The 26,430-nt window shown below is 42.4% G+C and overlaps 1 protein-coding gene across 1 annotated transcript in view; it reads left to right on the top strand.

Moving 5' to 3' along the window:
- Positions 1 to 25,557, top strand: part of LOC140739806 (calcium/calmodulin-dependent protein kinase type IV-like) — a 141,027-nt gene extending 115,470 nt beyond the window's left edge. The window contains exons 8-11 of the mRNA XM_073068351.1: positions 3,690 to 3,765; positions 17,234 to 17,360; positions 19,111 to 19,263; positions 21,135 to 25,557. Of these exons, the coding sequence (XP_072924452.1) occupies positions 3,690 to 3,765; positions 17,234 to 17,360; positions 19,111 to 19,263; positions 21,135 to 21,281 (503 nt within the window). The 3' untranslated portion in view covers positions 21,282 to 25,557. The remainder of the gene's footprint in view (positions 1 to 3,689; positions 3,766 to 17,233; positions 17,361 to 19,110; positions 19,264 to 21,134) is intronic.
- Positions 25,558 to 26,430: the final 873 nt, after the last annotated feature.

The raw sequence follows: 26,430 nt of genomic DNA, 5'->3' as shown, positions 1-26,430 counted from the left end.
GATGGAATACAGTGTTCAGAAGTGTATGGTCATGTACTTTGATACAAGAAGTGAAAGAGTTGACTGTTTTCTAAATGGAGAGAAAATACAAAAATCTGAGGAGCAAACGGATTTAGGAATCCTTGTGCAGGATTCCCTAAAGGTTAATTTGCAGGTTGAATCTGTGGCGAGGAAGGAAAATGTAATGTTAGCATACATTTCAAGAGGACTAGAATATTAAAGCAAGAATGTAATGTTGAGACTTTATAAAGCACTGGTGAGGCTTCACTTGGAGTATTGTGAGCAGTTTTGCGTTCCATATCTTAGAAAGGATGTGCTGAAACTGGAGAGGGTTCAAAGGAGGTTTGCAAAAATTATTCCGGGTTTGAACAGCTTGTCATATGAATAGTATTTGATAAGTCTGGCCTGTATTCACTGGAATCCAGAAGAATGAGGGGTGACCTTATTGAAATCTGTTGAATGGTTAAAGGCCTTGATAGAGTAGATGTTGAGAGGGTGTTTCGTAAGGTGGGAGAGTCTTAGACCAGAGGAAGCAGCATCAGAATGGAAGAGTGTCCTTTTAGAACGGAGATTAGAAGGATTTTCTTTAACCAGAAAGTAGTGAATCTGTGGAATTCATTGCCACAGGCTGCTGTGGAGGCCAAGTCTTAATGTATATTTAAGGTAGAGGTTGAAAGATTTTTGATTGGTCAGGGAATGAACGGTTACAGGGAGAAGGCAGGAGATTGGAGCTGAGAGGAAAAGTTCATCAGCCATGATGAAATGGTGGAAATTAATGGGCCAAATGGCCTAATTCTGCTCCTATCTCTTAGGGTCTTATCGTCTTCCATTCATCCATTTGGGCTTTGGTCTTTGCATCTAATTTTACAAGCAGCTTTTTGTCTCCCACTTGAAATTCATGCAATAACCTTAATGCACACAAAGTACATTCTGATTCCTTATATACACAAAAGTCGAATGCTTGCCACTTTCCTGAAGCTCCTTGAACTCTCTTCCAGCTTAAAACCAAGCTACATTTCACAAGTAACTGCCTGATTAATACATCAGAAGCTTTCTGAAATATATTGCCTACAAAAACCTTTGTAGTTGGACCAGTGCTTTCGTCAATTTCATGCTTCTTCTGAGCAGCATGGTCCTTCCTTGGTCCAATATGCTTTCAGACCAGTGTCCCAGAGGTTGACACCAACACCATTTTGCCCTCCGTTGGGCAACTGTTCACGGTGTACAGCATGAAAACAGATGTGGCATACAAATAGTAGATGGTTCTCCAATCGGGTTGTAGTTGTCTCAGCCAATCATGGCCTCACGATACTCCTGTTTTTACCACACACAAGCCCAATGTGGCTTGTTGGTTATTGTTATTAATGTCTTTCCCACAGGAGTTATCCTTTCTCCAGTATAAGTTCTTATTTGTATATCTGCAAGCTTCAGCTTAGTATCTTTGAAATGCCATTTAAACTCATCTTGTAAAATGACTGAAACAACTGAGCTGGTGTCCATTATACCCATTAAGCTCATCACTGAACTGACAATGCTCAGACAACTTCTTCACTTCTGCCACGTACACTGAAATGGACTCCCCTTCTTTTTGATCCCATTTATGAAACCTAAAGCATTCTGCAGTCAACAGTGGCTTCAGTTCTAAATGTTCCTGCAGTACTTTCACCGTAGCAGCAAAGCTCATTTCAACTGGTTTGGTTGGAGCAGTTAAACTTTGAAGCAGACTGTATGCCTTTAAGTCAAATACACTTGGCCAAATTGGGACTTGCTTCTCATCAGCTATTCCATTTGCTTTAAAATATTGCTCAACTCATTCAATATACAAAATCCTGTTTTCTGTTGTGTAATGGAATGCGTATATCTTTCCGACAAGGCCTGCCATTTCTGCTTTTTTATGATTATTATCACCCAGTGTTTACGAACACATAAATTCTTCTGTTTTCCACCTTTTTTTTTAGTTCGATCATCTTTCCTTTTGCAATGTATATGTGCTGCTCTGAAGGAACAAAATATGCTACATTTCTTTTTATCACGACTATTTCTCACTACGATTTTTTTTTTAAGTCAAGCGTCTCACTGCGCTTCAACAGCCAGATAATCATCTCAGGTTTGTTTTCGAAATATCTCATTGCCATTGTTATGTTTTGTAATTTCAAAACATGAAAACCAATTGCAATAAAAAGACAGGAGTCCGAAATGATGCGAGTCTTCATTCATGTTTATTTCAAGCAAGGTACACGCATTTCATGTGGTAGTGTCATGACAAATGCAATCTCTTATCACCCATAATGAGTTTCCTAAATGAACAAGAATGTTTAATCAAACAAAATATTTACAATATTACTCAAGTACTAATGAAATATTAAATACACAAAGATATAGTATTGATTTGGTCGCATTTGACCTGCTTTACTTTATGATGTGACTTTATGATGGGTCAGTGAGGATGAGTGTTACTTTCATTTCGTTAAATGTCAGATCTAATCCATGTGACTCTTCCTAGTGGTTCAGAGGTTTAGACAATGAATATCTAAATCATGTGGACCAGGAATATTATCTGCTTTAATCCTGGTTTGTATTCTTAGCTGGTATAAACAGGGATTAAATCTGACCTGGTAGGGACTGAGCTCACTATTTCTACTTCCAATTATTGTCCTGCAATTCCTGCTGATCACAGGATTTGCACATTAGAGGCTTAGTGGTTAGATCCTTAAGCGTATCATAGCCAGGGGAGGTAGTGAGGACAAGCTCCCACTACTTGTTAAAAGCTCCCAATGACATGCGTCTCAAATACACAACCAAGTCCAGCTCCTGGCCTTCATGTGTGGATCAGCCACTAATCCCGATGGAAACGGTTCTATTGACAGGAGAAGGGATGAAGGCAGGTTACTGGCATCTTAACAACCAAATGCTTCAGGCAGATGGGGCTCGTCAGCAGTGGTTGGCAGCTCATCTAGGAGAAAGAAAAACTCTGATCTCAAAGCTCCTCTGCCCTGCAGCTATACCCGCTCATGGGGAGGGTTTTGGGACTAAACCCCGAGGCAGTCCTGGACGAGGTAATCCTAGGTGAGCTTAACACGGACTGGCAACTCACGTGATGCGGCAGGTGCCAAATTGTGTCGGTCTCTGCCATACCATTAGATTCATCAGATATGTGGAGAGGGGAAACCTCCTGCATAGCAACAGCTTGCTCCCCACATTGTACTGCCTTGGCTTGGCTTGTGTACCACAAGGACAGGTGGGGCGCAACATCCATGGTCAGACCCGACCAATCGCAAGGCCTAAGGGCTTAATGGTTCCATTTATGGATGACCGATTGGGAAGCTAAGAGTCAAGGTTTAGAAATGTGAGTTTGAATCCCACCAGCCTAGCAGAGAAATGTGTACAAATAATTATATAATCAGGAATAAAATGATTGTGAAACTGATGAGTTTGTGTCTATTGTAAGAACTGAACAAGCCACTCAGCTGAAAGACAAATTAGTGATCAACAGTAAACACCAGCAACACTCACATACTGTGAAAGACTTTGATCTGTCAGGTGATCCCACGTTTTTGTTAAATAAAATCAAAATTAACAGAATATTTCAGAGAATATTGAGTTCTAATATAGGAAACCTTTAAGAGATCAGAAACAGTATGAACAAAGTCATAAATTACTGATTTTCCACCTTTTCCATTTTACTCCAGCACCTGAGATTCTGCGCGGTTGTACCTATGGACCTGAAGTGGATATGTGGTCTGTCGGAGTCATTACCTACATCTTGTAAGTATGGAGACATATGCACCAGAATAACATTGTTGCTAAGAACTTGGGCTGAAGCCATTAATTTGCAATATGTTTTGTTCGATCTGTGGATGCCAAAACAGAAGTAACTCAAAGACAACCAGCCTTAGGGCCTGGGTTCATGCTGACACTAATTTGAACTGCTGGCATTGTCATATAGGCAGCTGAATTAATATGACGTTGATAAAATGCCTGCATAAATAGTGGAAACCTGCAGACAAAATCTGTCCTAGCGAATGAGAAAGTAAAGCAGCTTTATTTAAAAGCTATTTTTTGAAAAAATGTGGAATTAGTTCATTCACTGCTTTAAATTCTATAAACATATCGATGTAGCTATAAAGAAAGCAAGACAGTGGCTATATTTCATTAGGAGTTTGAGGAAATTTGGTATGTCACCTAAAACACTCAAAAATTTCTACAGATTTACCGTGGAGAATATTCTGACTGGCTACATCACTGTCTGGTATGGTAGGGGAGGAGGGTGGTGGGTGGGCTACTGCACAGGATCAAAGTAAGCTGCAGAGAGTTGTGAAGTTAGTCAGCTCCATCATGGGTACTAGCCTCTGCAGTATCCAAGACAACTTCAAGGAGCGATGCCTCAAAAAGGCGACGTCCATCATTAAGGACTCCCCACCACCTGGGAATGCACTTTTCTCACTGTTACCATCAAGTAGGAGGTACAGAAGCCTGAAGGCACACACTCAGTGATTCAGGAACAGCTTCTTCCCCTCTGCCATCTGATTTCTAAATGGACGTTGAACCCATGAATACAACCTCACTACTACTTTGTTTATTTCTGTTTTTGCTCTACTTATTTAATTTAACTATTTAATATATACTAACGATAATTCACAGATTTTTTTCTATAGTTATCCTGTATTGCAGCAATTCCCAAAAGGGGTGGCTACAAGACCTAAAGAGGCATTAGGGGGAAATAGAAGTCATTAGGGTGGGGAGTGGTGTTCAAGATTCTTGGGGAAGGCAGTAAGCAGTATTGTAATTTGAGGCACGAGACCTGAGCGACTGTTAGTAGAGCAGTCACTTCCAAAATTAAGGATGAGGCACTGAAACGCAGGAAGAACCATAGCTGTGCAGACGATGAAGTAGAACCAATCAGTTAACCTGTTGACTCCGAGGATTCCTCTTGAGGTGATCAAAGTGACCTCAGCTTCATATGCGTGGTTAGGAACCATCTTTGGGGATTATGAGACCTTACATGATTGGTCAATCGCGCTGACTGGAATAGTATTAAGTAGCTTGCTGAACACCAGCTGTATCCCGACTAACATTCAGATTCCAAACTGAATCCTTGTCAATGTAATTTTTGATGTTGTGATCGTCTTCATCTTCGCCTTGCCATTCCTTTACATGCCTCTACCACCGTTCCATCCATGTCAACTCACTGCCCTCATCAACATCTGATAGGCATTCCAGTTTGTGTTTATATTTTATTTTAATTTAGTCCCATTAATAATGGATAAATACGTACAGTGCAATCTCTATGATTCTGAAGGCAGAGAAGCCTTGAATTCTAATCCTGCTAAGAAACAGAAATGACAGGAAGTGCGTCAATACAATGTTACATACCTGGAGTATGGTTTTATTCCGTTTCTGTCAGATCAACGGCGCCCCATATGTCTTATTTTTAATACTGTACTGTCTGATGAAACCATGAAACCATCAAGATTGCAGGAACACTTTCGTAAAAGACACCCTGAAAAGGCTACTTATGGTATTACTCAGTTCCAGAAGATGAAAGGAACATTTAAAAAGTGTTGCAAACGAGTCTTATGCCAAGAAAGCTAAAAATGACCTTAATAGTAGTCTCATTGCCTCTTATAACATTTCCAATATGTTAGCAAAGTGTGGAAAATCTCATACAATTGGTGAAAGATTAATAACGCCTGCTGTGTCCGAAGTGCTCACCACTGTTCTCAAAATGGATACCAGTATTTAAAAATCAATTCTTCTGAGTAATAACTCTGTAGCTCGGCATATTGACGCAATGAGTGAAGACATTGAGTATCAACTATGCACAGAGCTACAAAATATGGGATATAACTGGATGAGTCGACTGTGCGAGACAACAAGGCATTGCTAATGGCTTGTGTACAGTTTATCAAAAATGGAAAGCTTTATGAAGAGATTCTCTTTTGTAAAAAGTTAAAAACAAATTATCAACAGAGAATCAATCTGCGATGAGCTCAAAATGCATATTGACGATTAAAGTATTCTGATTAGGAACATGATATCTTGTGCAACAAATGGAGCACTATATACAGTACGACAGGTCACCATTCTGGATTAGTGGCATTTATGAAAAAACAAGTTCCATGTCTGTTTGCAATTCATTGTGTAATCCATTGTCAACATCTCGCAGCCAAAAACCTCAGCCAGTGACATTTTTCAAGCATGACTCTTGTAATATCTGCAAAATTAAAGCTCATCCTTTAAATAGCAGAATATTTCACCAGTTATGCCAAGATACCGATAAAGAGTTTGCATGCTTGCTTCTTCACACTGGGGTGTGTTGGCTGTCAAAAGGCTGCTGCTTAAAATGTTTCTTTGACCTTTTTGACACCCTGGTTGAATTTTTGCTCAAAGTCAACAAAAGAGCTTGGGAAACAGGATTGAACTTGTATGTGGAGATGTGGCATACCTAGCCAATTTGTCTGACAAAATGAACATTCTAAATGTGAAACTGCAGGGTGAGAATTTTGATTTAATCCGGGTAAAAAGTGCAGTGTCCACTTTTATTGGAAAATTGGAAATATTTTTAAGCAAAACATTGTGAGAAGAATGCCCCCACTGTTTCCCTGCATGGGAAGTATGGCACTCTCCTTCACAGACGGTGATTTGCAAGAGTACTGCTTACATCTGCAGTCACTGCACATAACAAGTTCAATCCTGTTTCCCAAGCTCCTTTGTCGACTTTGAGCAAAAATTCAACCACGGTGTCAAAAAGGTCAAAGAAACATTGTGGATTTTCAGAATCTGTTCAAGGATTTGAACAATCTGGAAATTCCGGACTGAGTAATTAACCCATTTCTTTGCAAGGTGGAAGAACAGGAACTGAGCTTGCAAGAAGAAATTATTGAAATTCAGAACAATTAAGAAGCAAAAATGCTTTTCAAAAATGTCGGCTTTTTTGGTATTTGGCTACACGGTCAGCTTCCTGGTTTTTGGAGAAGAGCCAAACTGCTCCTTCATTGTATTTCCATCCTCCTACTTTGTTGAAAGAGGCTCCACTGCAGTGAACCACATAACAGAATCACTTGGGCATTGTTACGCGTCGGGACTTAAGGCTTTGGCTGTCACAACTTAAACCAAATATTTCAACTCTTGCCAAAAACCATCAAGCTCAAGAATCACATTGATATTGAAGCTGCTGTACAGCGCCCAGGTATTCTGTAAGCTAAGTTTAAAGACAAATAAAATTTAAAGTACTGTGGCGACCCAATTACTAGCACACTCGAACTGGCTGACAATTAGCCAGAGTGCAGACACAAAGGAAGATAGCCTCAAGGGGTTTCAGTCCGTGCCTCTCGAGGTATCGGGTGGGGGAGACAGGCTTGAAAGCAAGACTGTGAATTTGAAATAAACTTATTCTTTGGCTGCAGTTTATCGACTCCGTATCGTTATTTCAGCGCTGCGTGTAGCACACCGCTACAATTGGTGACCCCAACGGTCCAAACGTTTTTGGACCGGAGATGACAGACGCTGCATTTGTTAATGCGGTTTCCTTGAAGCTGCCAAGCTTCTGGACGCTACAACCTCACCTATGGTTTCAGCAAGCAGAAGCCCAATACCATGTTCGGCAAATAACCTCAGAGGATACCCGTTACTACTACGTGGTGAGCTCCCTCGACCAGGACACAGCGGCCCAGGTCGCGGAGTTCGTACAGTCTCCCCTGGTGGACGGCAAGTACACGGCATTCAAAGCCCTGCTCATAGGGACTTTCGGGCTCTCCCGCCGCGAGCGAGCTGCCCATTTGCTGCACCTGGATGGCTTGGGAGACAGGCCCCCATCAGCTTTAATAAATGAGATGTTGTCTCTGGCCGACGGACACACACCCTGCCTCATGTTTGAGCAGGCATTCCTGGAGCAGCTGCCCGAGGACATACGCCTGCTGCTGTCCGACGCGGATTTCAGCGACCCCCGGAAGGTGGTAACCCGGGCGGACGTGCTGTGGAACGCCAAGAAGGTGAGTGGGGCGTCCATCGCACAGATCACCCGGCCACGCTCCCAGCAGCAAACCAGTCCAGGCCCTGCCACAGAGCCTGCTAAACACAGAGGCCGGGGTGTGGAGCCCAACAAGCAATGGTGTTTCTACCACCAGCGGTGGGGCGCAGAAGCCCGCCGTTGTCTCCCGCCCTGCCAGTTCCCAGGAAATGCCAGGGCCAGCCGTCGCTGATGGCTACGACGGCTGGCCATCCGGATAGCCTCCTGTATGTCTGGGACAAGCAGTCAGGACGCCGGTTTTTGGTCGACACCGGTGCCGAGATCAGCGTCTTACCTCCGACGAGTTACGACACCCGCAGCAGGGCGCCGGGTCCCCCCCTGCGGGCCGCGAACGGCAGCACTATAAGGACTTATGGCACCCGTCCAGTGCAGCTACGGTTCGACTCCAGCCAGTTTACGTGGGACTTCACACTGGCCGACGTAGCCCAACCGCTTCTGGGTGCGGATTTCTTGCGGGCTCACAGCCTACTGGTCGACCTGCCCAGGAAGAGACTGGTTCACGCCGAGACCTTTCAGACATTCCCCCTGGGTGCAGCCCAGTTGCCAGCCCCTCACCTCGGCTCCATCACGCTGTCCGACAACAACTTCACCAGGGTCCTGGCGGATTTCCCATCAGTTCTGGCACCACAGTTCGCGGCAGCCATGCTCCGACACGGCGTACAGCACCACATCCTGACCCAGGGACCACCCCTCCATGCCCGCGCTCGGCGGCTTCCCCCGGTCAAGCTCCAACTGGCGAAGGAGGAGTTCAAGAGGATGGAGGAATTGGGGATCATTTGGTGGTCCGACAGCCCATGGGCCTCCCCCCTGCACATGGTGCCCAAAGCGACAGGGGGCTGGAGACCGTGCGGCGACTACCGCAGGCTGAACGAGGCTACAACACCGGACCGCTACCCTGTGCCGCACATTCAGGACTTTGCAGCAAACCTGCACGGCGCACGGATCTTCTCCAAGGTAGACCTCATCCGCGGATACCATCAAATCCCGATGCATCCGGACAACGTCCCCAAAATAGCACTCATCACCCCATTCGGCCTTTTTGAGTTCCTCCGCATGCCGTTCGGCCTGAAGAATGCTGCACAGACGTTCCAGCGGTTGATGGACGCGGTGGGACGCGACCTGGACTTCGCATTCATCTATTTGGACGACATCCTCATAGCCAGCAGCAGTCGTCAGGAGCATCTGTCCCACCTCCGACAACTCCATGCCCGGCTGAATGACTACGGTCTAACGATCAACCTGGCCAAATGCCAGTTCGGGCTCAACACCATTGACTTCCTGGGCCACAGGATTACCACAGACGGGGCAACCCCTCTGCCCGCTAAGGTAGATGCGGTCCGCCATTTCCCCCAACCCACCACGATCAAAGGCCTCCAGGAATTCGTAGGTATGGTCAATTTCTACCACCGCTTCCTCCCTTCAGCTGCCCGGATCATGCGCCCCCTGTTCGCCTTGCTGTCCGGTCCGGGCAAGGACATTACCTGGGACGAGGAGTCCGCCGCTGCTTTCATTCAGACGAAGGATGCCTTGGCGAACGCCACAATGCTAGTGCACCCCAGAATGGACGTCCCTACCGCCCTCACAGTGGACGCATCTAATATGGCAGTCAGTGGGGTACTGGTGCAGCTCATCGTGGGCCGCTGGCAACCCCTGGCATTTTTCAGCAAACACCTGCGGCCACCCGAGCTCAAATACAGTGCTTTCGACCGGGAGCTGTTGGCGCTATACCTGGCAATCCGGCATTTCAGGTACTTCTTAGAAGGTAGGCCCTTCACCGCGTTCACGGACCACAAACCGCTTACCTTTACATTCACAAAGGTGTCCGATCCCTGGTCGTCCTGCCAGCAGCGCCATCTGTCCTACATCTCTGAATACACGACGGATGTCCGGCACGTCTCGGGTAAGGACAATGTCGTGGCAGATGCGCTCTCTCGCCCTAACATTCACGCCCTTTCCCAAGGGGTAGATTTTGAGGCACTGTCTGAGGCACAGCTGGCAGATGAGGAGATCCCGTGTTACAGGACCGCAGTCTCCGGTTTGCAGCTCCAGGACCTCCCCGTAGGCCCAGGTGAGAGGACCCTACTCTGTGACGTCGCCAGCGGCCAGCCCCGTCCCGTCGTCCCGGCACCTTGGCGACGACGTGTGTTCGACTCCATTCATAGCTTGGCGCATCCCTCCATCCGGTAGTCCGGATGGTCTCCAGCAGGTTCGTTTGGCACGGACTCCGCAAGCAGGTCCGTGACTGGGCCAGAACGTGCCTGCACTGCCAGACGGCCAAGGTGCAGCGACACACTAAAGCTCTGCCGCAGCAGTTCCACCCCACCCACCGGCGTTTCGACCACATTCATGTGGATATCGTGGGCCCCCTGCCAGTGTCGCGCGGGGCGCGGCACCTCCTCACTATTGTGGACCGGTTCACAAGATGGCCAGAGGCGGTCCCACTCACCGACACCACCTCTGAATCTTGCGCCCGGGCACTGATCGCCACCTGGGTGTCCCGCTTTGGTGTACCGGCCCACATTACCTCCGACAGAGGCGCCCAGTTCACCTCCAGCCTGTGGTCAGCGATGGCCAGCCTGTTGGGGACTCAGCTGCACCACACCACTGCCTACCACCCACAGTCGAACGGACTAGTGGAGCGTTTCCACCGTCACCTGAAGTCGGCTCTCATGGCACGCCTGCGAGGAGCTAACTGGGTGGACGAGCTTCCCTGGGTCCTACTCGGCATCCGCACGGCGCCCAAAGATGATCTGCACACTTCGTCGGCCGAGTTGGTGTACGGCGCACCCCTGGTCGTTCCCGGGGAGTTCATACCAGCCCCAAGGGGGTGAGAGGAAGAACCCGCAGCAGTCCTGGGCAGACTACGCGAGAGGCTCGGTGCCCTGGCCCCCGTACCCACTTCGCAGCATGGGCGGCACCCGACCTGCGTACCCAAAGACCTGCAGAACTGTAAGTTTGTGTTTGTACGACGGGGCGGGCATCGGCCACCGCTGCAACGGCCCTACAAGGGGCCATTTACGGTGATCAGAAACGACGGGTCCAAGTTCGTGCTGGACGTTGGGGGGAGAGAGGAGGTTTTCACGGTGGACCGACTCAAACCAGCTCATGTGGACTTGGCGCAACCAGTCGAGTTTCCGGCACCGCGGCGCAGAGGCCGACCTCCCAAACAGGGCCCGGCCCAGACTGTGGATATTGGGGGGTGTATCGCCGGTTCTGGGGGGGGGGGGGGGGTTATGTGGCGACCCAATTACTAGCACACTCGAACCGGCTGACAATTAGCCAGAGTGCAGACACAAAGGAAGATAGCCTCAAGGGGTTTCAGTCCGTGCCTCTCGAGGTATCGGGTGGGGGAGACAGGCTTGAAAGCAAGACTGTGAATTTGAAATAAACTTATTCTTTGGCTGCAGCTTATCGACTCCGTATCGTTATTTCAGCGCTGCGTGTAGCACACCGCTACAGTACAATCACTTTTCTCATGCTAGCATATAGGAGAGATGTTTTTTACACACTGCGGGGCGAGGGGGTGCGGAAAGTATAATGTGCCTAAGAGAGGTGTTGGCAAGTATAAGGGTGCTTTAGGGGGGTGTTGTGCTAAAAAAAAAAGGTGGAAAACGCCACTGTATTGCATCGTACTGCTGCCGCAGAATTAATAAATTTCAGAACATATGCTGGCGATATTAAACCTGATTGTGATCTTCTGAAAAGTTAATCAATCTGTTGGTTCTGAGCAACATTGCTTGGTGCACAGGAATTAATTGCACTGAAAAGTCTGGACCAAGCTGTACTCAACCCTGCTCCAGTCAGTGGACAGCAGGGACTCTGCTTGGGCTGAATTGTGCACATGTGAAATACAATTTGAGATGAAAAGAGATTTGTCATTTGTACATTGAAACATCAAAGCAAACAGTGAAATGCTTTCTTTGAGTCAATGACCAACACAGTCCAAGGGTGTGCTAGGGGCAGCCCACACTTACAGCACCAATGTCGCATGCTCACAACTTACTAACCCTAACCCATACTTCTTGGCAATGTAGGAGGAAACCAGAGCACCTGGAGGAAACGAACACAGTCACAGAGAAATTGTACGAACTCGTTACAGACAGTGGCAGGAATTGAACCGTGATTCCTGATCACCGGCGCTGTAAAGCACTGCACTGGCCGATATGCTACCATTACACCCCTTACAGATCCCCATTTACTGATATTGCAGCAATCTGATTTAACCCAGAGGCCCTGACTAACCTTTCAGGAAGATAGGAAAGATTTCAGGGGGCAGTTTTTAAGAAAACCCTCCTATGTCCTTGGCAATATTTACAACACCAGAGGGATCTTAATCTTAGAATGTAGAGCATAGAACACAACAGTATCATATCAGCCCTTTGGCCCACAATGTTGGGCTGATCTTTAAACCTACTCTAAAATCAATCTAACCCTTCCCTCCTACATAGCCCCCATTTTTCTATCGTCCATGTGCCTATCTATGAGTTTTTTAAATGCCCTTGATGTATATACCTCTACCACCACTCCTGGCAGGGGATTCAATTCACTCACCACTCTCTGTGTAAAGAAGTCTTTGAATTAGGAAAGGATGGTCCAAACTTCATCTCCATCACGGACAGTTGCAGGCCTGGCTGAGGTTGGGCATAGGGCTGGCAACCCCACCCCTTAAACCCCAGAGCTACAGAAATGCCAACAAAAGCTCCACAGACCTCAACCCTGGGAGAGGAAGGACCTTTGACGATGGGCTATACCCGAGGACAAACTTGAAAGACTGGCCCAGGATGGAGGACTGTGGCGAGCTGCTGTCGGAGGCCTATGCCCCAGTAGGGTTGATGGGACAAAGAGAAGAGAAGGGACTTCCAATCTTCAAAAAAAAACTTCATTGATTGAAGTGGATGTGAAGGGCACTGTGGAATTGCTATGCACTCTTAAGAATAACTATTTCAACTGTACTGTTACAAGAACTATGAAAATGAATGCACTTTATCAAAATCTTTATAAGATCTACTTTACAGCAATTTTATTTCATAATGTAGTTAAGCCAAAAATAGCAATAGTTGCTTCTTCCTCAGCCCCTTTTCCTCTAGACAAGCCAAGTGGCTTTGGCACTTCCTGTTCAGTCTGGGCCACTATTGATGAATCGTCAGTTAGGTCACATTTGGAGCAGTTTATGCGTTTCCGTTTACCACAATTGTAGGAATATGTGTGATTAAACCAGCAAGGATGCTAAAATGATTTATGGGAACTTTGCCCAGACTGGAGGGCTTCAGAATCAGATTTAATATCACTGGCATAGATCATTAAGTTTGTTATTTTGTGGCATTAGTACAGTACAAAACATAAAAATACTATAAATTACAATAAGAAATATATATTTATTTGTTTTTAATTACAGAAGTTGAGCAAAAGAAAGCAAATATGATGAGTTAGTGTTTATGGTTTAGTTCATTGTCTGTCAGAAATCTGATAGGAGAGGGGAAGATGCTCTTCCTAAAATGCTAATTGTATGTCTTCGGGCTCCTGTAGTTGCTCCTATTTATACCCACCTCTACAGCTCGTTCCAAATACCCACCACTCTCTGTGAAAACCTTGCCCTTCAAATTCCCTTAGCATTCTTTGCTCCTGAGAAAGCAGTCCCAACCTATGTGAAATCTTTCCTTTTCTTTTTAAATCATTTTATTAATTTTAAACAAACATAAATGTAACATGAATACAGAGAGTTTGAAAGTACATAATTAATAGGTGAAGTATACATTCATATAGATGATAATCCATATATAATAACCTCGCAAACTCATAGTAATTACGAAAAAAGGGAGTAAATAAGAAGGAAAAAAAATCCCCAAAAAAGAAAAGAAAAATAAACCTAACCAACATGAGCCATTGCATTATGTCAAATATACACAATAACGTCAATAACTCTGCACCTGCATCCAAATAATTAAGGATAATAAAAGCAGAGTTTAGGAAAAGTCAGTTTAACTGATATGAAAATGTTGGATAAATGGTCTCCAAGTTTCTTCAAATTTAACTGAAGAATCAAAGACAACACTTCTAATTTTTTCTAAGCTCAAACAAGAGATAGTTTGAGAAAACCACTGAAGTATAGTTGGAGGGTTAATTTCTTTCCAGTTCAATAGGATAGATCTTCTAGCCATTAATGTAACAAATGCAATCATCCGTCGAGCTGAGGGGGATAAACAAATATTATCCACCACTGGTAAACCGAAAATTGCAGTAATAGGATGCGGTTGCAATTTGATATTCAGAACTGTTGAAATAATACCAAAAATATCTTTCCAATAATTTTGCAAACAAGGGCAAGACCAAAACATGTGGGTCAATGAAGCTACTTCAGAATGACATCTGTCACAGGTTGGATTAACGTGAGAGTAAAATCGAGCAAGTTTATCCTTGGACATGTGAGCCCTATGTACAACCTTAAATTGTATTAGAGCATGTTTAGCACAAATAGAAGAGGAATTGACTAATTGTAAAATATTCTCCCACTGCTCAGTGGGTATAAGTTCTTTTTCCCATTTCTTCTTAATTTTTTCTGATACTTCTGGTTGTATTTTCATGATCATATTATAAATTTGCCCATGGCACAGCTATTGTTGGCAGAATCTCAGTTGGTGATCTCAAGAGTGAGATAGATCAGCTGGTTGAATGGTGTCACTTGATCAACCTTGCACTCAACATCAGTAAGGAATTGATTGGAGACTTCAGAAAGGGGATGTTTGAAAACACACACCAGTCCTAATCGAGGGTCAGCAGTGAAAAGGATGAACAGCTTCAAGCTCTTGGGTGTCAAAATCTCAGAGAATCTATCCTGAGCCCACCATTTTGATGCAATCTTGCAGAAGCCACACCAGTGGCTATACTTCATAAGGAGTTTGAGGATATTTGGTTTGTTCGAAGTTCAAAATTTTGAAGTAAATTTATTATCAAAGTATATATGTATGCATCTTCACAGCACAGATGTTCCAGGACTGAATGAAGAGCCAATGAAATGGCATCTGCTGTTGATCCGTTAAGACAGTAGGCAAGTTGGAGTGGATCCAAGTCGCGACTCCAACAGGAGTTGATATAGATAGATAGATAGATAGATAGATAGATAGATAGATAGATAGATAGATAGATACTTTATTCATCCCCATGGGGAAATTCAACTTTTTTTCCAATGTCCCATACACTTGTTGTAGCAAAACTAATTACATACAATACTTAACTCAGTAAAAAAATATGATATGCATCTAAATCACTATCTCAAAAAGCATTAATAATAGCTTTTAAAAAGTTCTTAAGTCCTGGCGGTTGAATTGTAAAGCCTAATGGCATTGGGGAGTATTGACCTCTTCATCCTGTCTGAGGAGCATTGCATCGATCTGTCACTGAAACTGCTTCTCTGTCTCTGGATGGTGCTATGTAGAGGATGTTCAGAGTTTTCCATAATTGACCGTAGCCTACTCAGCGCCCTTCGCTCAGCTACCGATGTTAAACTCTCCAGTACTTTGCCCACGACAGAGCCCGCCTTCCTTACCAGCTTATTAAGACGTGAGGCGTCCCTCTTCTTAATGCTTCCTCCCCAACACGCCACCACAAAGAAGAGGGCGCTCTCCACAACTGACCTATAGAACATCTTCAGCATCTCACTACAGACATTGAATGACGCCAACCTTCTAAGGAAGTACAGTCGATATTTTTCATTACCAAACTTTTCTTCTTCAGCATCAGTATAATTGAAGCCTGCTTGAAGCAGCTGGGTACCTCAGAATGCCGAAGTGAGAGGTTAAAGATATCAGTGAACACTCCAGCCAGTTGATTAACACAGATCTTCAATATTTGGCTATGTACTCCGTCTGGACCAGATACTTTCCATGGGTTCACCCTCCTGTGAAGGATGCTCTCACGTCAGCCTCAGAGGCTGAAATCACAGGGTCCTTGGGGCTGTGGGAGTTTGTGAAGGAGACTCCATGTTTGGTCGGTCAAGGTGAGCATGAAAGACATTGAGCTCATCTGGGTGCGAAACCTTGTTGTCACCCATGTTGCATGGTTTTACTTTGTAAAACGTGATGGCACTCAAGCCTTGCCACAGCGGCCGAGCAGCCTTCTGTAATTCACATTTGGTCCGGAATTGCCACTTGGCATTGAGATGACTTTCCAGAGGTCATACCTGGAAGTTTGTATCTTGCTTGACCACCAAATCTGAACGCCATTGGTCTGGTCCTCAAAGGACTGCGGATCTCTTGATTCAGCAAGGGCTTTTGATTGCAGAAGACTGAATGACTTTGTGGGGGCACACTTGTCCATGACTGACTTCAAAAAGTTCATAACAACTGCAGCACATTTGTTCAGATCTTTTAATGAGTCCTTGAATGTGGCCCAGTCCGCCAACTCGTAGCAATCCCATAGGCGCTCCTCGGCCTCCTGTGATGACCTTTTTATGGCCCTTACTTCTGAGATCTTGCTCTTTAGCTTCTGCCTTTATACAGGTAGAAGGACGATAAGCAGATGATGAGATTTCCTGAAATGTGGTCTAGGTATGAACGCTAGGCAATCCTGATGGTATTGTAGCAGTGGTCAGGTGCGTTGGACCCCTGGTGCTACAGGTGATATGTTGATAATAATTGGACAGAGATTTCTTCACTAAAGCCCCGAGCAAACTTCTACAGTTGTACCATGGAAAGTATTCTGATTTATTGTATTCCCATCTGGTATGGAGCTGTGAATATACGGGATCAAAAGAAGCTGTCGAGGGCTGTAGACTCAGCCATGGCCATTGAGGACATCTTAAAAAGGTAAGGACCCTCACCATCCAAGACATACTGTCTTCTCATCATGACCATCGGGGCAGAGGTGTGGGAGCTTGAAGTCACACACTCATTGTTTTAGGAACAGCTTCTTCCCCTCCACCTTCAGATTTCTGAACACAAACTCCCTTTTTCCATTCTTTAGTTAATTTTTATATGTCATAATGTAGCTTATATATTGCGCTGTACTGCTGCTGCAGAACAAACCATGACATATATCAGTGATGATAAGCCTGAGTCTGATTCCGATTTTTAACTTCCGATGAAAGATCATGAGTCTGTCCGTTTTGTGAATTGCAGCTGATCTCTTGCATCAATAACTACTTGTGCATTTTGATTACACTTTGTATTGAAATACTGCCTGACAGTTACCTTTTGCTTTCTTTTCTAGACTCTGTGGATTTGAACCATTTTTTGACGCCCGTGGTGACCAGTATATGTACAGCAGGATCTTGAACTGTGACTATGAGTTTGTCTCCCCCTGGTGGGATGATGTGTCCCTAAATGCAAAAGATTTGGTAAATATTGCAGGGATCTGAGAAACCAATGTAGAGTGGTGAATCTTTCAATGTATTACGGGGCAGTGTATCTTTTTTTAATGACTGAGAATCTTTTAAAACTACTCAGAAGCATTCATTCATTGCTCTCCATCTCCAAAATAGTTTGTATTTAAAAGCTTTTATAAGGTGATCGATGCCCTTGCACCTAAAAAGGGTTTAATTGAAGTCTATTTGAAAGGCTGAAGACAGTACTATTACTAGAATATCATCATTGCAGTCAATTTGATTGCAGTGTTGTGGGCAGAAACATCTGAAAGCATGATGGTATACAGTATAATTCAATGTAAAACAATGAAGAAGGAGACAAAAGATCCCGGCCCAAAACATCAACTCCTTTCCATAGATGCTACCTAACCCGTTGAGTTCAGTATTTTGTACTTGCTAATCAAGATTTCCAGCATCTGCAGAATCGCTTGTGTTTAAGAAGAGACTGCAGAAGCTGGAATCTGGAGCAACAAACTGTCTGGTAGAGCAGGGGTTCTCAATCTGGACCTCTTGCTTAATAATATTGGCCCATGACATGAAAAAGGAACCCTTGTGCTAGAGGAAGTCAGCAGGTCAGGCAGTTACTATGGGAAGGAACTGCTGACATTTCAGGGTGAAACCCTGCATCAGAACCCTGCCATCCTGTGTCCCCGAGTCTCTCCAACAGACTGTTTGTTGTAACGCAATGAAGACACTTGGATCTGGTCTGAAAGAGATTTGCATCTGAAAATTCCCTAATAATTTGCTAGTTGGACTGATTTTACAGGAAGTGTGTTGGAGAGCAGCATAAATTATCTTGCTTGGATGATATTGAACTGGCTTTCATGTAAACTCAAAGTCTCTAAAGACTGAATTTGTTCAATTGCCAGATTGCTTACTTATAAGATCAGTACACTCAACAAATTATGGCCTTCTCGATATCAGGACATTGAAATTCACTGCTCAAAACATACAACTGTTTTCCCATTGAAATACATTTTGAATTTCTCCAATTCTTAGGCTGTTTTACTCAGTTTTGGAGATTATTCTATTTCTTCTGCTTCCACTGAATAAAAATATTACATAAGCTGCAGCACAGTGAAAAAGGATTGTACACTTATTGGCCACTTTATTAGGTATCTTCTGTACCTGATAAAGAGGCTACTGATTGTATGCTCGTGGTCTTCTTCTGTTGTAGCCCATCCACTTCAAGGTTCGATGTTCAGAGATACTCTTCTGCACACCATTGTCATAATGCATAGTTAGTTGAGTTACTGTCACTTGAACCAATCTGGCCATTCTCCTCGGACCGCTCTCATTACGGAGGCACTTTTGCCCAGGGAACTGCTGCTCAGAGGATTCTTGTTTAGTTTCTTGCACCATTCTCTGTGAACTCTACAGGCTGTTGTGCATGAAAATCCCAGGAGATCAGCAGTTTCTGAGATACTCAAACCACCCCATCTGGCACCATGGTCAAAGTCACTTAGATCACATTTCTTCCCCATTCTGGTGTTTAGTCTAAACAACAACTAAACCTCTCGACCATGTCTACATGCTTTAATGCATTGAATTGCTGCCGCATGATTGGCTGATCAGATAGTTACATGAATGAGTAGGTGTCCCTAATAAAGTGGCCTTTGAGTGTAGGTTTGATGAGTGATCAGTTAAACAACATAATGAAAATCTTTATTGCTCAGCTTGTTGTAAAGGTGTGGAATCTGAGCTCCTTGATCTTTGCACATAGGTAAAAAAGCTGATAGTCCAAGATCCGCAGAAGCGTCTGACTGTTCAGCAGGCCCTCCAACACCCCTGGGTGACCGGAAAGGCAGCCAATATTGCTCACATGGACAATGCACAGAAGAAAATGCAAGAATTTAATGCAAGGCGCAAGCTTAAAGTGAGTAAATACACAAGAAATTTGGCAATCGATTACACTTTAAGTAAAGTTTAGGTGAACACATCCATCCTTGGATTTTAAAAGAACTTTTAATTTCTGCTTTAAAAAAATTCTGCTTATCTACTTCTGTAAATAAATACACACGCACACACACACACACACACACACACACACACACACACACACACACACACACACACACACACACACACACACACACACACACACACACACACACACACACACACACACACACACACACACACACACACACACACACACACACACACACACAATCTCATCATTGGAATTATTTGTAATGTTCCATTACCGTTCTTGTTTGAAGTGCTAACACTGTGCTTCATCACCCGTGGCTATTCTTAGTGCCATTTTGAGGAACATTAATTCACAATCCATGGTACTGCATTGAATCTACCTTTTGCTTCACAACTGAAGGTGAGATCGAGGAAGCCCCAGGCCACCAATAGATAGCACGACATTGTTACAGCTTGGGGCAACAGAGTTCGGAGCTCATTTCTGGCGCCGTGTGTAAGACTTTTGTACATTCTTCCCGTGACTGCATGGGATTCCTCTGGGTGCTCTGGTTTCCTCCCACGGTACAAAGACGTACTGGTTCATAGGTGGATTAGTCATTGTAAATTGTCCTGTGATTAGGCTAGTGTTAAATAGGTGGGTTGCTGAGGATCACAGCTCATTGAGCTGGAAGGGCCTGGTCTGTGCTGTATCTCTAAATAAAATCAAAATAAGCAGAGAGAATTGGTTTTGAACTGAAATATTCTGAAGACCAAAAAGTTCAGTCATCATTACCCAATGGCTGGAGATTTGAAGCATGGTAGCAAATCAATCACAACTTTTCTGGATAATAAATTTTGCAGGAGCAGGCTCTTGGTCAGAACTTACACTTTCCTGCTGTATGCCTGGAGTTCAATACACTTCTAGGGCACCATTCAGTTTCTATTATATTAGCATATCAACCCACAAGTGAATTCCATCAGTCTCAAAACTGATTCCATTACATATTTCTGTATCCTAAATACATTTGCCAGCAGCAGTTTGATCTAATTTAAATCCTTTGGCAAACATCCATCTCAGATTTAAATTACTGATTTATTATCTACTGCTCTTTGTGGGAGTGAATTCCACGATCAAGTGTCAAAGATGGCTCAGATGGGAGCACTCTCTCCTCTTTACCAGAAGATCAGGCATTCAACTCCTACTTCGTAGATTCAAGGTACATTTATTATCAAAATATGTAGACAGTATACAACTCTGAGATCTGTCTTCTCCAGACAGCCACAAAACAAAGAAAACCATGGAAGCCGTTCAAAGAAAAACATCAACCCCCTCCCCATGTGCGAAAAAAAACAAATTGCTCAAAGGGCAACAAGAACATCAACACCCCCCATGTGCAAAAAACAAAACAGCAACAAGAGCATCAAACCCCAAATCTGCCCCTCTTCGAGCGAACAAAAACCAAACACATTGCGCAAGTGGCAATAGGAACATCAAACCTCAACCCGTGCAAAAAAACCCAAAAAATCGCGCAAACGTCAACAAGAACATCAAACCCCCCCCCCTCCCTCACGCAAATAAAAACAAATCATGCAATGGACAAGAACATCAACACCCCCCATACACAGAAAACAAATCACGCAGATTGCAACAAGAGCGTCAAACCCTAAGCCCCCCCTCCGCACAAAAAGTAAACAAATTGTCCAAACGTCAAAGGATCATTAAACCCCCAAAGCCCCCCTCCCATGCAAAACTGAGAAATGTAGTGCTGCTGAAGGTGTTGCGTTTCAGGTGAAATGCTAAACTGAGTCTGCATCTGTTCTTTCATGTTTTTGCAGGCAGCTGTGAAGGCTGTTGTAGCTTCAAGCCGATTAGGAAATGCAAGCAACCATAGCCATAGCAATCACGAGAGCACCAAAGGAAGGCACAACTCCAGTTCTGCTCAAGATCAGAGTCCCGAAAAGGAAAATGGGCAAAATTTATAGCAAGGCTCTCGGCGTTCCTTCCATGGACTGTCTCCCTCGCTGGAAGTTATGGAAAGAATACTGGCAAGGTTCACTGGAGCAGTACTCTGAATCAATAGCAATGGCGTGTTTTGCAAAAAAATGAAATCTGTAAAAAGTGTTCTGCATCTTCCTCTAGTAGAGAGGTTCCTAACCTTTTTTTATGCCATGGACTCTTACCATTAACTGAGGGGTCCGTGGACCCCAGGTTGGGAACCCCTGCTCTAGTAGAATGAATATGGCAGATTTTCAAATCATGAGTGAAGATGTGTATATATTTATAGTATTTTATGCTGTAGTACTCAGTATAGATCTACAAAAGTATAATACTTAAATATAAGATGACTGCAGTTTTAGTATCCAACCATCTTACAGTCTATTTATTGGATGTAATATCCGCTCAAATATTTTTAATAATAAATATTTTGCCCTGGAGGTAAATGGAATTCATTAATTTAGGTGATTTAAACAAAGAAGGAGGAAAGGGCTTTGCTGCAAAACTAATACAACTCCTTTCAGTGGCGATGTTTACTGGGTCAAATTGGCCCGAAGGCTTTGACTGAACAGATCAATTGGTGTGAAAGCAGACTAGATCAATAGTCGTACAAGCAAATATTGTTAAATGTAATTTATACTATTTTAATCATAACTTAACTACAAGTTGATGAAATAGATAATAGTAAAAATGGACGTCTGGAATAAAAAAAACAAAAATTGTTGAAAATATCGCAGATTAACCCAAACACGAAATAGGAAAATAGGCCTTTGAAGATACCAGGTCTTCCCTATTCTCTCAGGTTCAGCATTCCTTGTCAGTTCTGAAAGCAAAACCTGTGTCTTATCAGGGGTATGTTGTACAGTTCAATATCTATTTATATAACTAGCATGGCCCAGGGATTGTGACACTAAGTCCTCTCGTGTGTATCGTATTCTGCAATATCACACATGCCAATATTCTTTTCTCCTGTCTTCTGAAAGACAGGCTGATAAGTATGCTAATAGGTTAAAGCCAGTTATTAAATAGCAGTCTGGCTTTATTTTTACATTAAAGGCAAATATCATATGACTGATATGGTATTAACTTTAATTTGTCTTTTTTCTCACTTAGTAACATCGAGAAGGAACCTCCAATTTACCGATCAGCATTACTAAAAAGATTCCAGCAGGATTTTACAGTATTTTACTTTTCTAATATCGTTTTTCAATCATGACAGTTATTGTACCTCCCTGAAAAAGTTGATCTACCCCTAATGATTTCAAACTTATTTTGGAATAGAAAATTCAGAAAGTTTCGTTTCTATTTCTCCTCTTCTTCCAAATGTCTAGGACTGGCTCATTCAGACATCAGTCAAAAATATTTTATTGGCATGGTTCTTCTACTAGTTAAGTTGCTTCGCTTAGCCACCTATTGTGCCCAATTCATAAGTGCAATCCAACATTAGAAGTGAAAGTATTTCTCGAGCTTTTGGAATATTTAAGCAACTCATTTGTCTGACTAATATGTAAAGCGATTCATCAATTTACAAAAGGAACATATTCCTGTAAAAGGTTAAAGGGAAACTTTATAAATCAAAAAGGCCAAACAAAGAACAGTACATTGTGAGCATTTTAGTGTCATGTATTTCTATGAACTGACACACTATTTGTTACAGCAAAAAAATAGTTTAATAAATCGATAATGCATACCACATTATACTGTAAGTGGAATGTAAAATCAAGGAATTACTTGATTAACTGTATGAACAACCACATGACAAAAATATTTCCCTTTGGAAGAGTTGGTCAAACTCTCGATTTTTTTCTTTCAACATTTTGCTTTTAAAAGCACAGATTCTTTGAAGATTAGGGCTTGACCCATTTGACTTTATCAAACGTTGTAATTTAAACCCAAATCATATTTCAAACTGATTATGATCTTAATTCATATTATAAACTTCATCAACAGATACGTGACTTTTGGATGCTGACCAACCTGCATGAATACAATTTTCTCACTTCAGCTGACAATATTTGGTAAATGGTTAGATTGATATTATGTTGCTGGAACGTTTTATCAGGCTTTTTTCATCATTAATCTCAATTCAAGAGAAATTACTTTGTGTGTGAGACAGCTAAGCCTTGACTTTGATTTTTTTTATTTCTTAAAATGCCTAAAATTTTAAGACTATTTAATACAAGTAGATTTGAATTAACTCAGCTCATAGGAAGTATAACAATTGTTAAAATTGATGGTCTAATAAAAACATGGTCCAACTATAGGTCAGATTCCTAGTTTAATGTCCCATAGATTTAGGAAGATTTCCAATCTACATCAATAAATACAAATAATCTCACAACTCAAAAATCTGTTCCACCTTACGCATCATTGAAATTTAACTATTTTTTCATATTTTGTCTGCCATAAATATTTATTGTTCTCATTGTGTTCAAATTGATCATTAAATAAGTCATCGTTTCTCGATCTAGACAATATGTTAGAAATTTGTTAGGAAGGCTTGTGAAATGACATATTTTAGTTAGGTTATTCTGTTAGAATGTCTCAGTTAGACATAAATTATCCAATATACACTTTACACTCTATTGTTTACAGATACAATGTTTGTATAAGTCAGAAGAAATGAGAGAATATTTCCCTCCTAAATGTTGGCCTTCTTATTAACTCTGATGAAAAGGCTGGAATAGCAGGAATCAATGTTACGTGCATTCTTGGGCTACAATGTAGGTGTCCCTTGTGTATTCAGTGAATGTGCCAATGCATATTCATTGCACTGGTGGAAACTCACCTCAAATATTTGCCTTAAAATGTTAAAAGTTCAAAGATTACAACTTGGTAACATATTAGTCACACATCTGATGTCCTAAAATGCCAGCAGTCTGAAGAGTATATTTTTCACCTTCCGAAAATCAGGTGGTGAACAGCAAGATGCATTTCTATAAATGTCACAAAGCACATCAAAGCCATTAAAACCTCAGGCTGAAAATACTTACAGATATAATTGAGGTGTTGAAAGCTTTAGAAGAAGCTTGTGTTTGACATAAGGGGAAACATTCTGTATTCATTTGCAAAATAATCCAAAATATTCTCAATTACTCTGATTTTACCGATTTTCTGCATTCACTCCTTGGAATACAGCAGATGAAGAGAGGAAATCCCACAGAATTTCTGACTTATTTAAAAATATGGAAATTCCACAAGGTGTGCTACTCTTTAACAGTATATGCCTCTTATGCAAAAACAGATAGTTTATGTAAATAGTTACCAAAACTCCACACCATCTTGTATTAGTAGAGATTATTAAAAGGTGAAAATGTTCATTTTTATATGTTGTTTGCTTTACAAATTCCAAAACTAAGCATTTGGTTATCACAAACATGATTCCAATTGTTTTCTTCTTAACTAGATAAACTGCCAATGTTTTAGAAATTGATTTTCTAAGTATATTAGTTGTTGCATTTCAGCTGTAAGGCAAGATTAAATTAGTGTAATAATGCTTTAATATAATTTTGTCAAATTGGTCATTCTCTATTATTGTGCCACGTAAAGTATGACATAAAATACATCAGTCAGACAATGTAGTATTTATTCCAAATTATTTACAGGTCTTCAAAGGACTTCTATCAACAAATTTATGTTTTGATATGTTATGCATATTTATAATCAATGAAATGGCTTTTTAACTGAGAATGATCCATATGGCACTATGCATTACTTGTGTGTGAGAAGAATATTTTGGCCAGGCTTTTACTCAAGACTTTCCAGCAGTATTACGTAGAAGATATATGTATCTTGTGTACAGCAATCTTTTTAATGCAATCTTCTTTCGTCAGTATGCAGTTGATTATATCTTGTAGTAACTCTGTTTAATTTAGTCGGAAGCAGCATTTTGATGATAAACCAGTACTGTTACAAATCCATAACACATATATGCAGCTGAAAATTGGCTGTTTTACATTGACTTGTGCAAATTGCAAGATTTTTAATGTGCTTGAAATATTTTTGGAGCATTCTATTGCATTTGATGTTATTTTTATTGCATTGACCACCTTTCTCTGAAGTAACTTTTTATTCTACCGCCATGCTGGCTGCCTATCTGCACTCATTAACCGGAATATCAAGGGATGCCAGATATTGGTGTGTGTTTCTTGTTTTGGTGCATGAATCAGGAGCTCATCCACAGCTGTAAACTGCAGAAGTGTGAAAGCAGCTACAAACGTTATTATGTTATCTATAATCATAAATAAAAACTACAGAATTAGATCATTTGTGACTCCAGATTCTCTGAATTTGTTGGCAATTGCAGTTGTATAAAACACTCATCTAACACTTGCCTGAGGATGGATTAGCACTGAAGTACAATTGTAATGTATATCTGAAATAACTTCATAGAATAATAAGCATAAGTGCGCTGTATCAGCCAATCTCTCCTGATATAAAGAACTAGCAAACAGTTTGTGCTTGAACAGATGTCAGGAGTAACTGAGTTTTATTGCAGTGCCAAAAATAGCCACCTGTCTTTACATCAAGAAGGGATTGCACATATCTAGGATTGCAGATTGTTGTGTAAAACTAGTCAGTCTCCCATGGGATGCCTTCAGGAAGTCAGATCTGTGTAAAATGGCTGAAGGTGGTTAAAACATACAGCGTGGAGTAGGCCCTTCCGGTCGTTTGAACCACGCTGCCTAGCAATCCCCCAATTTAACCCTAGCCTAACCAGGGGACAATTTACAATAACCAATTAACCTACTAACCGGTACATCTTTGAAATGGAGGAAACCCATGCAGCCACAGGGAGAACGTACAGACTCATTACAGGCCACGGCAGGAATTGAACCCGGGCCGCTGGTACTTTAAAGTGTTGTGCTTGCCACTACACTACCACGCCACCCATTCTAAGATGGTAAGGCTTTTTACAGTTATCCACTGTGTGATTTTATATTATCCTACTTTTAACTACAATATTCTTTTATCAGAGATTTCCAAAGTAACCTCATCTGCCGTAAGCCTCTACAACTTGAGGAACTTGAACTTTGAGACTTTTAAAGTGGAATTTGAGTTGATGATATAAAGAGATATGAGGGAAGGCATTGTGCACCTGGATTGTTTGAAAAAATGGTAACCAGGAGTTGGGCA

The sequence above is a fragment of the Hemitrygon akajei genome, chromosome 16 (assembly GCF_048418815.1).
Source record: "Hemitrygon akajei chromosome 16, sHemAka1.3, whole genome shotgun sequence".
Classification (NCBI taxonomy): domain Eukaryota; kingdom Metazoa; phylum Chordata; class Chondrichthyes; order Myliobatiformes; family Dasyatidae; genus Hemitrygon; species Hemitrygon akajei.
Note: the sequence above shows the minus strand (reverse complement) of the source record. Positions and strands in the feature narration are given on the sequence as shown.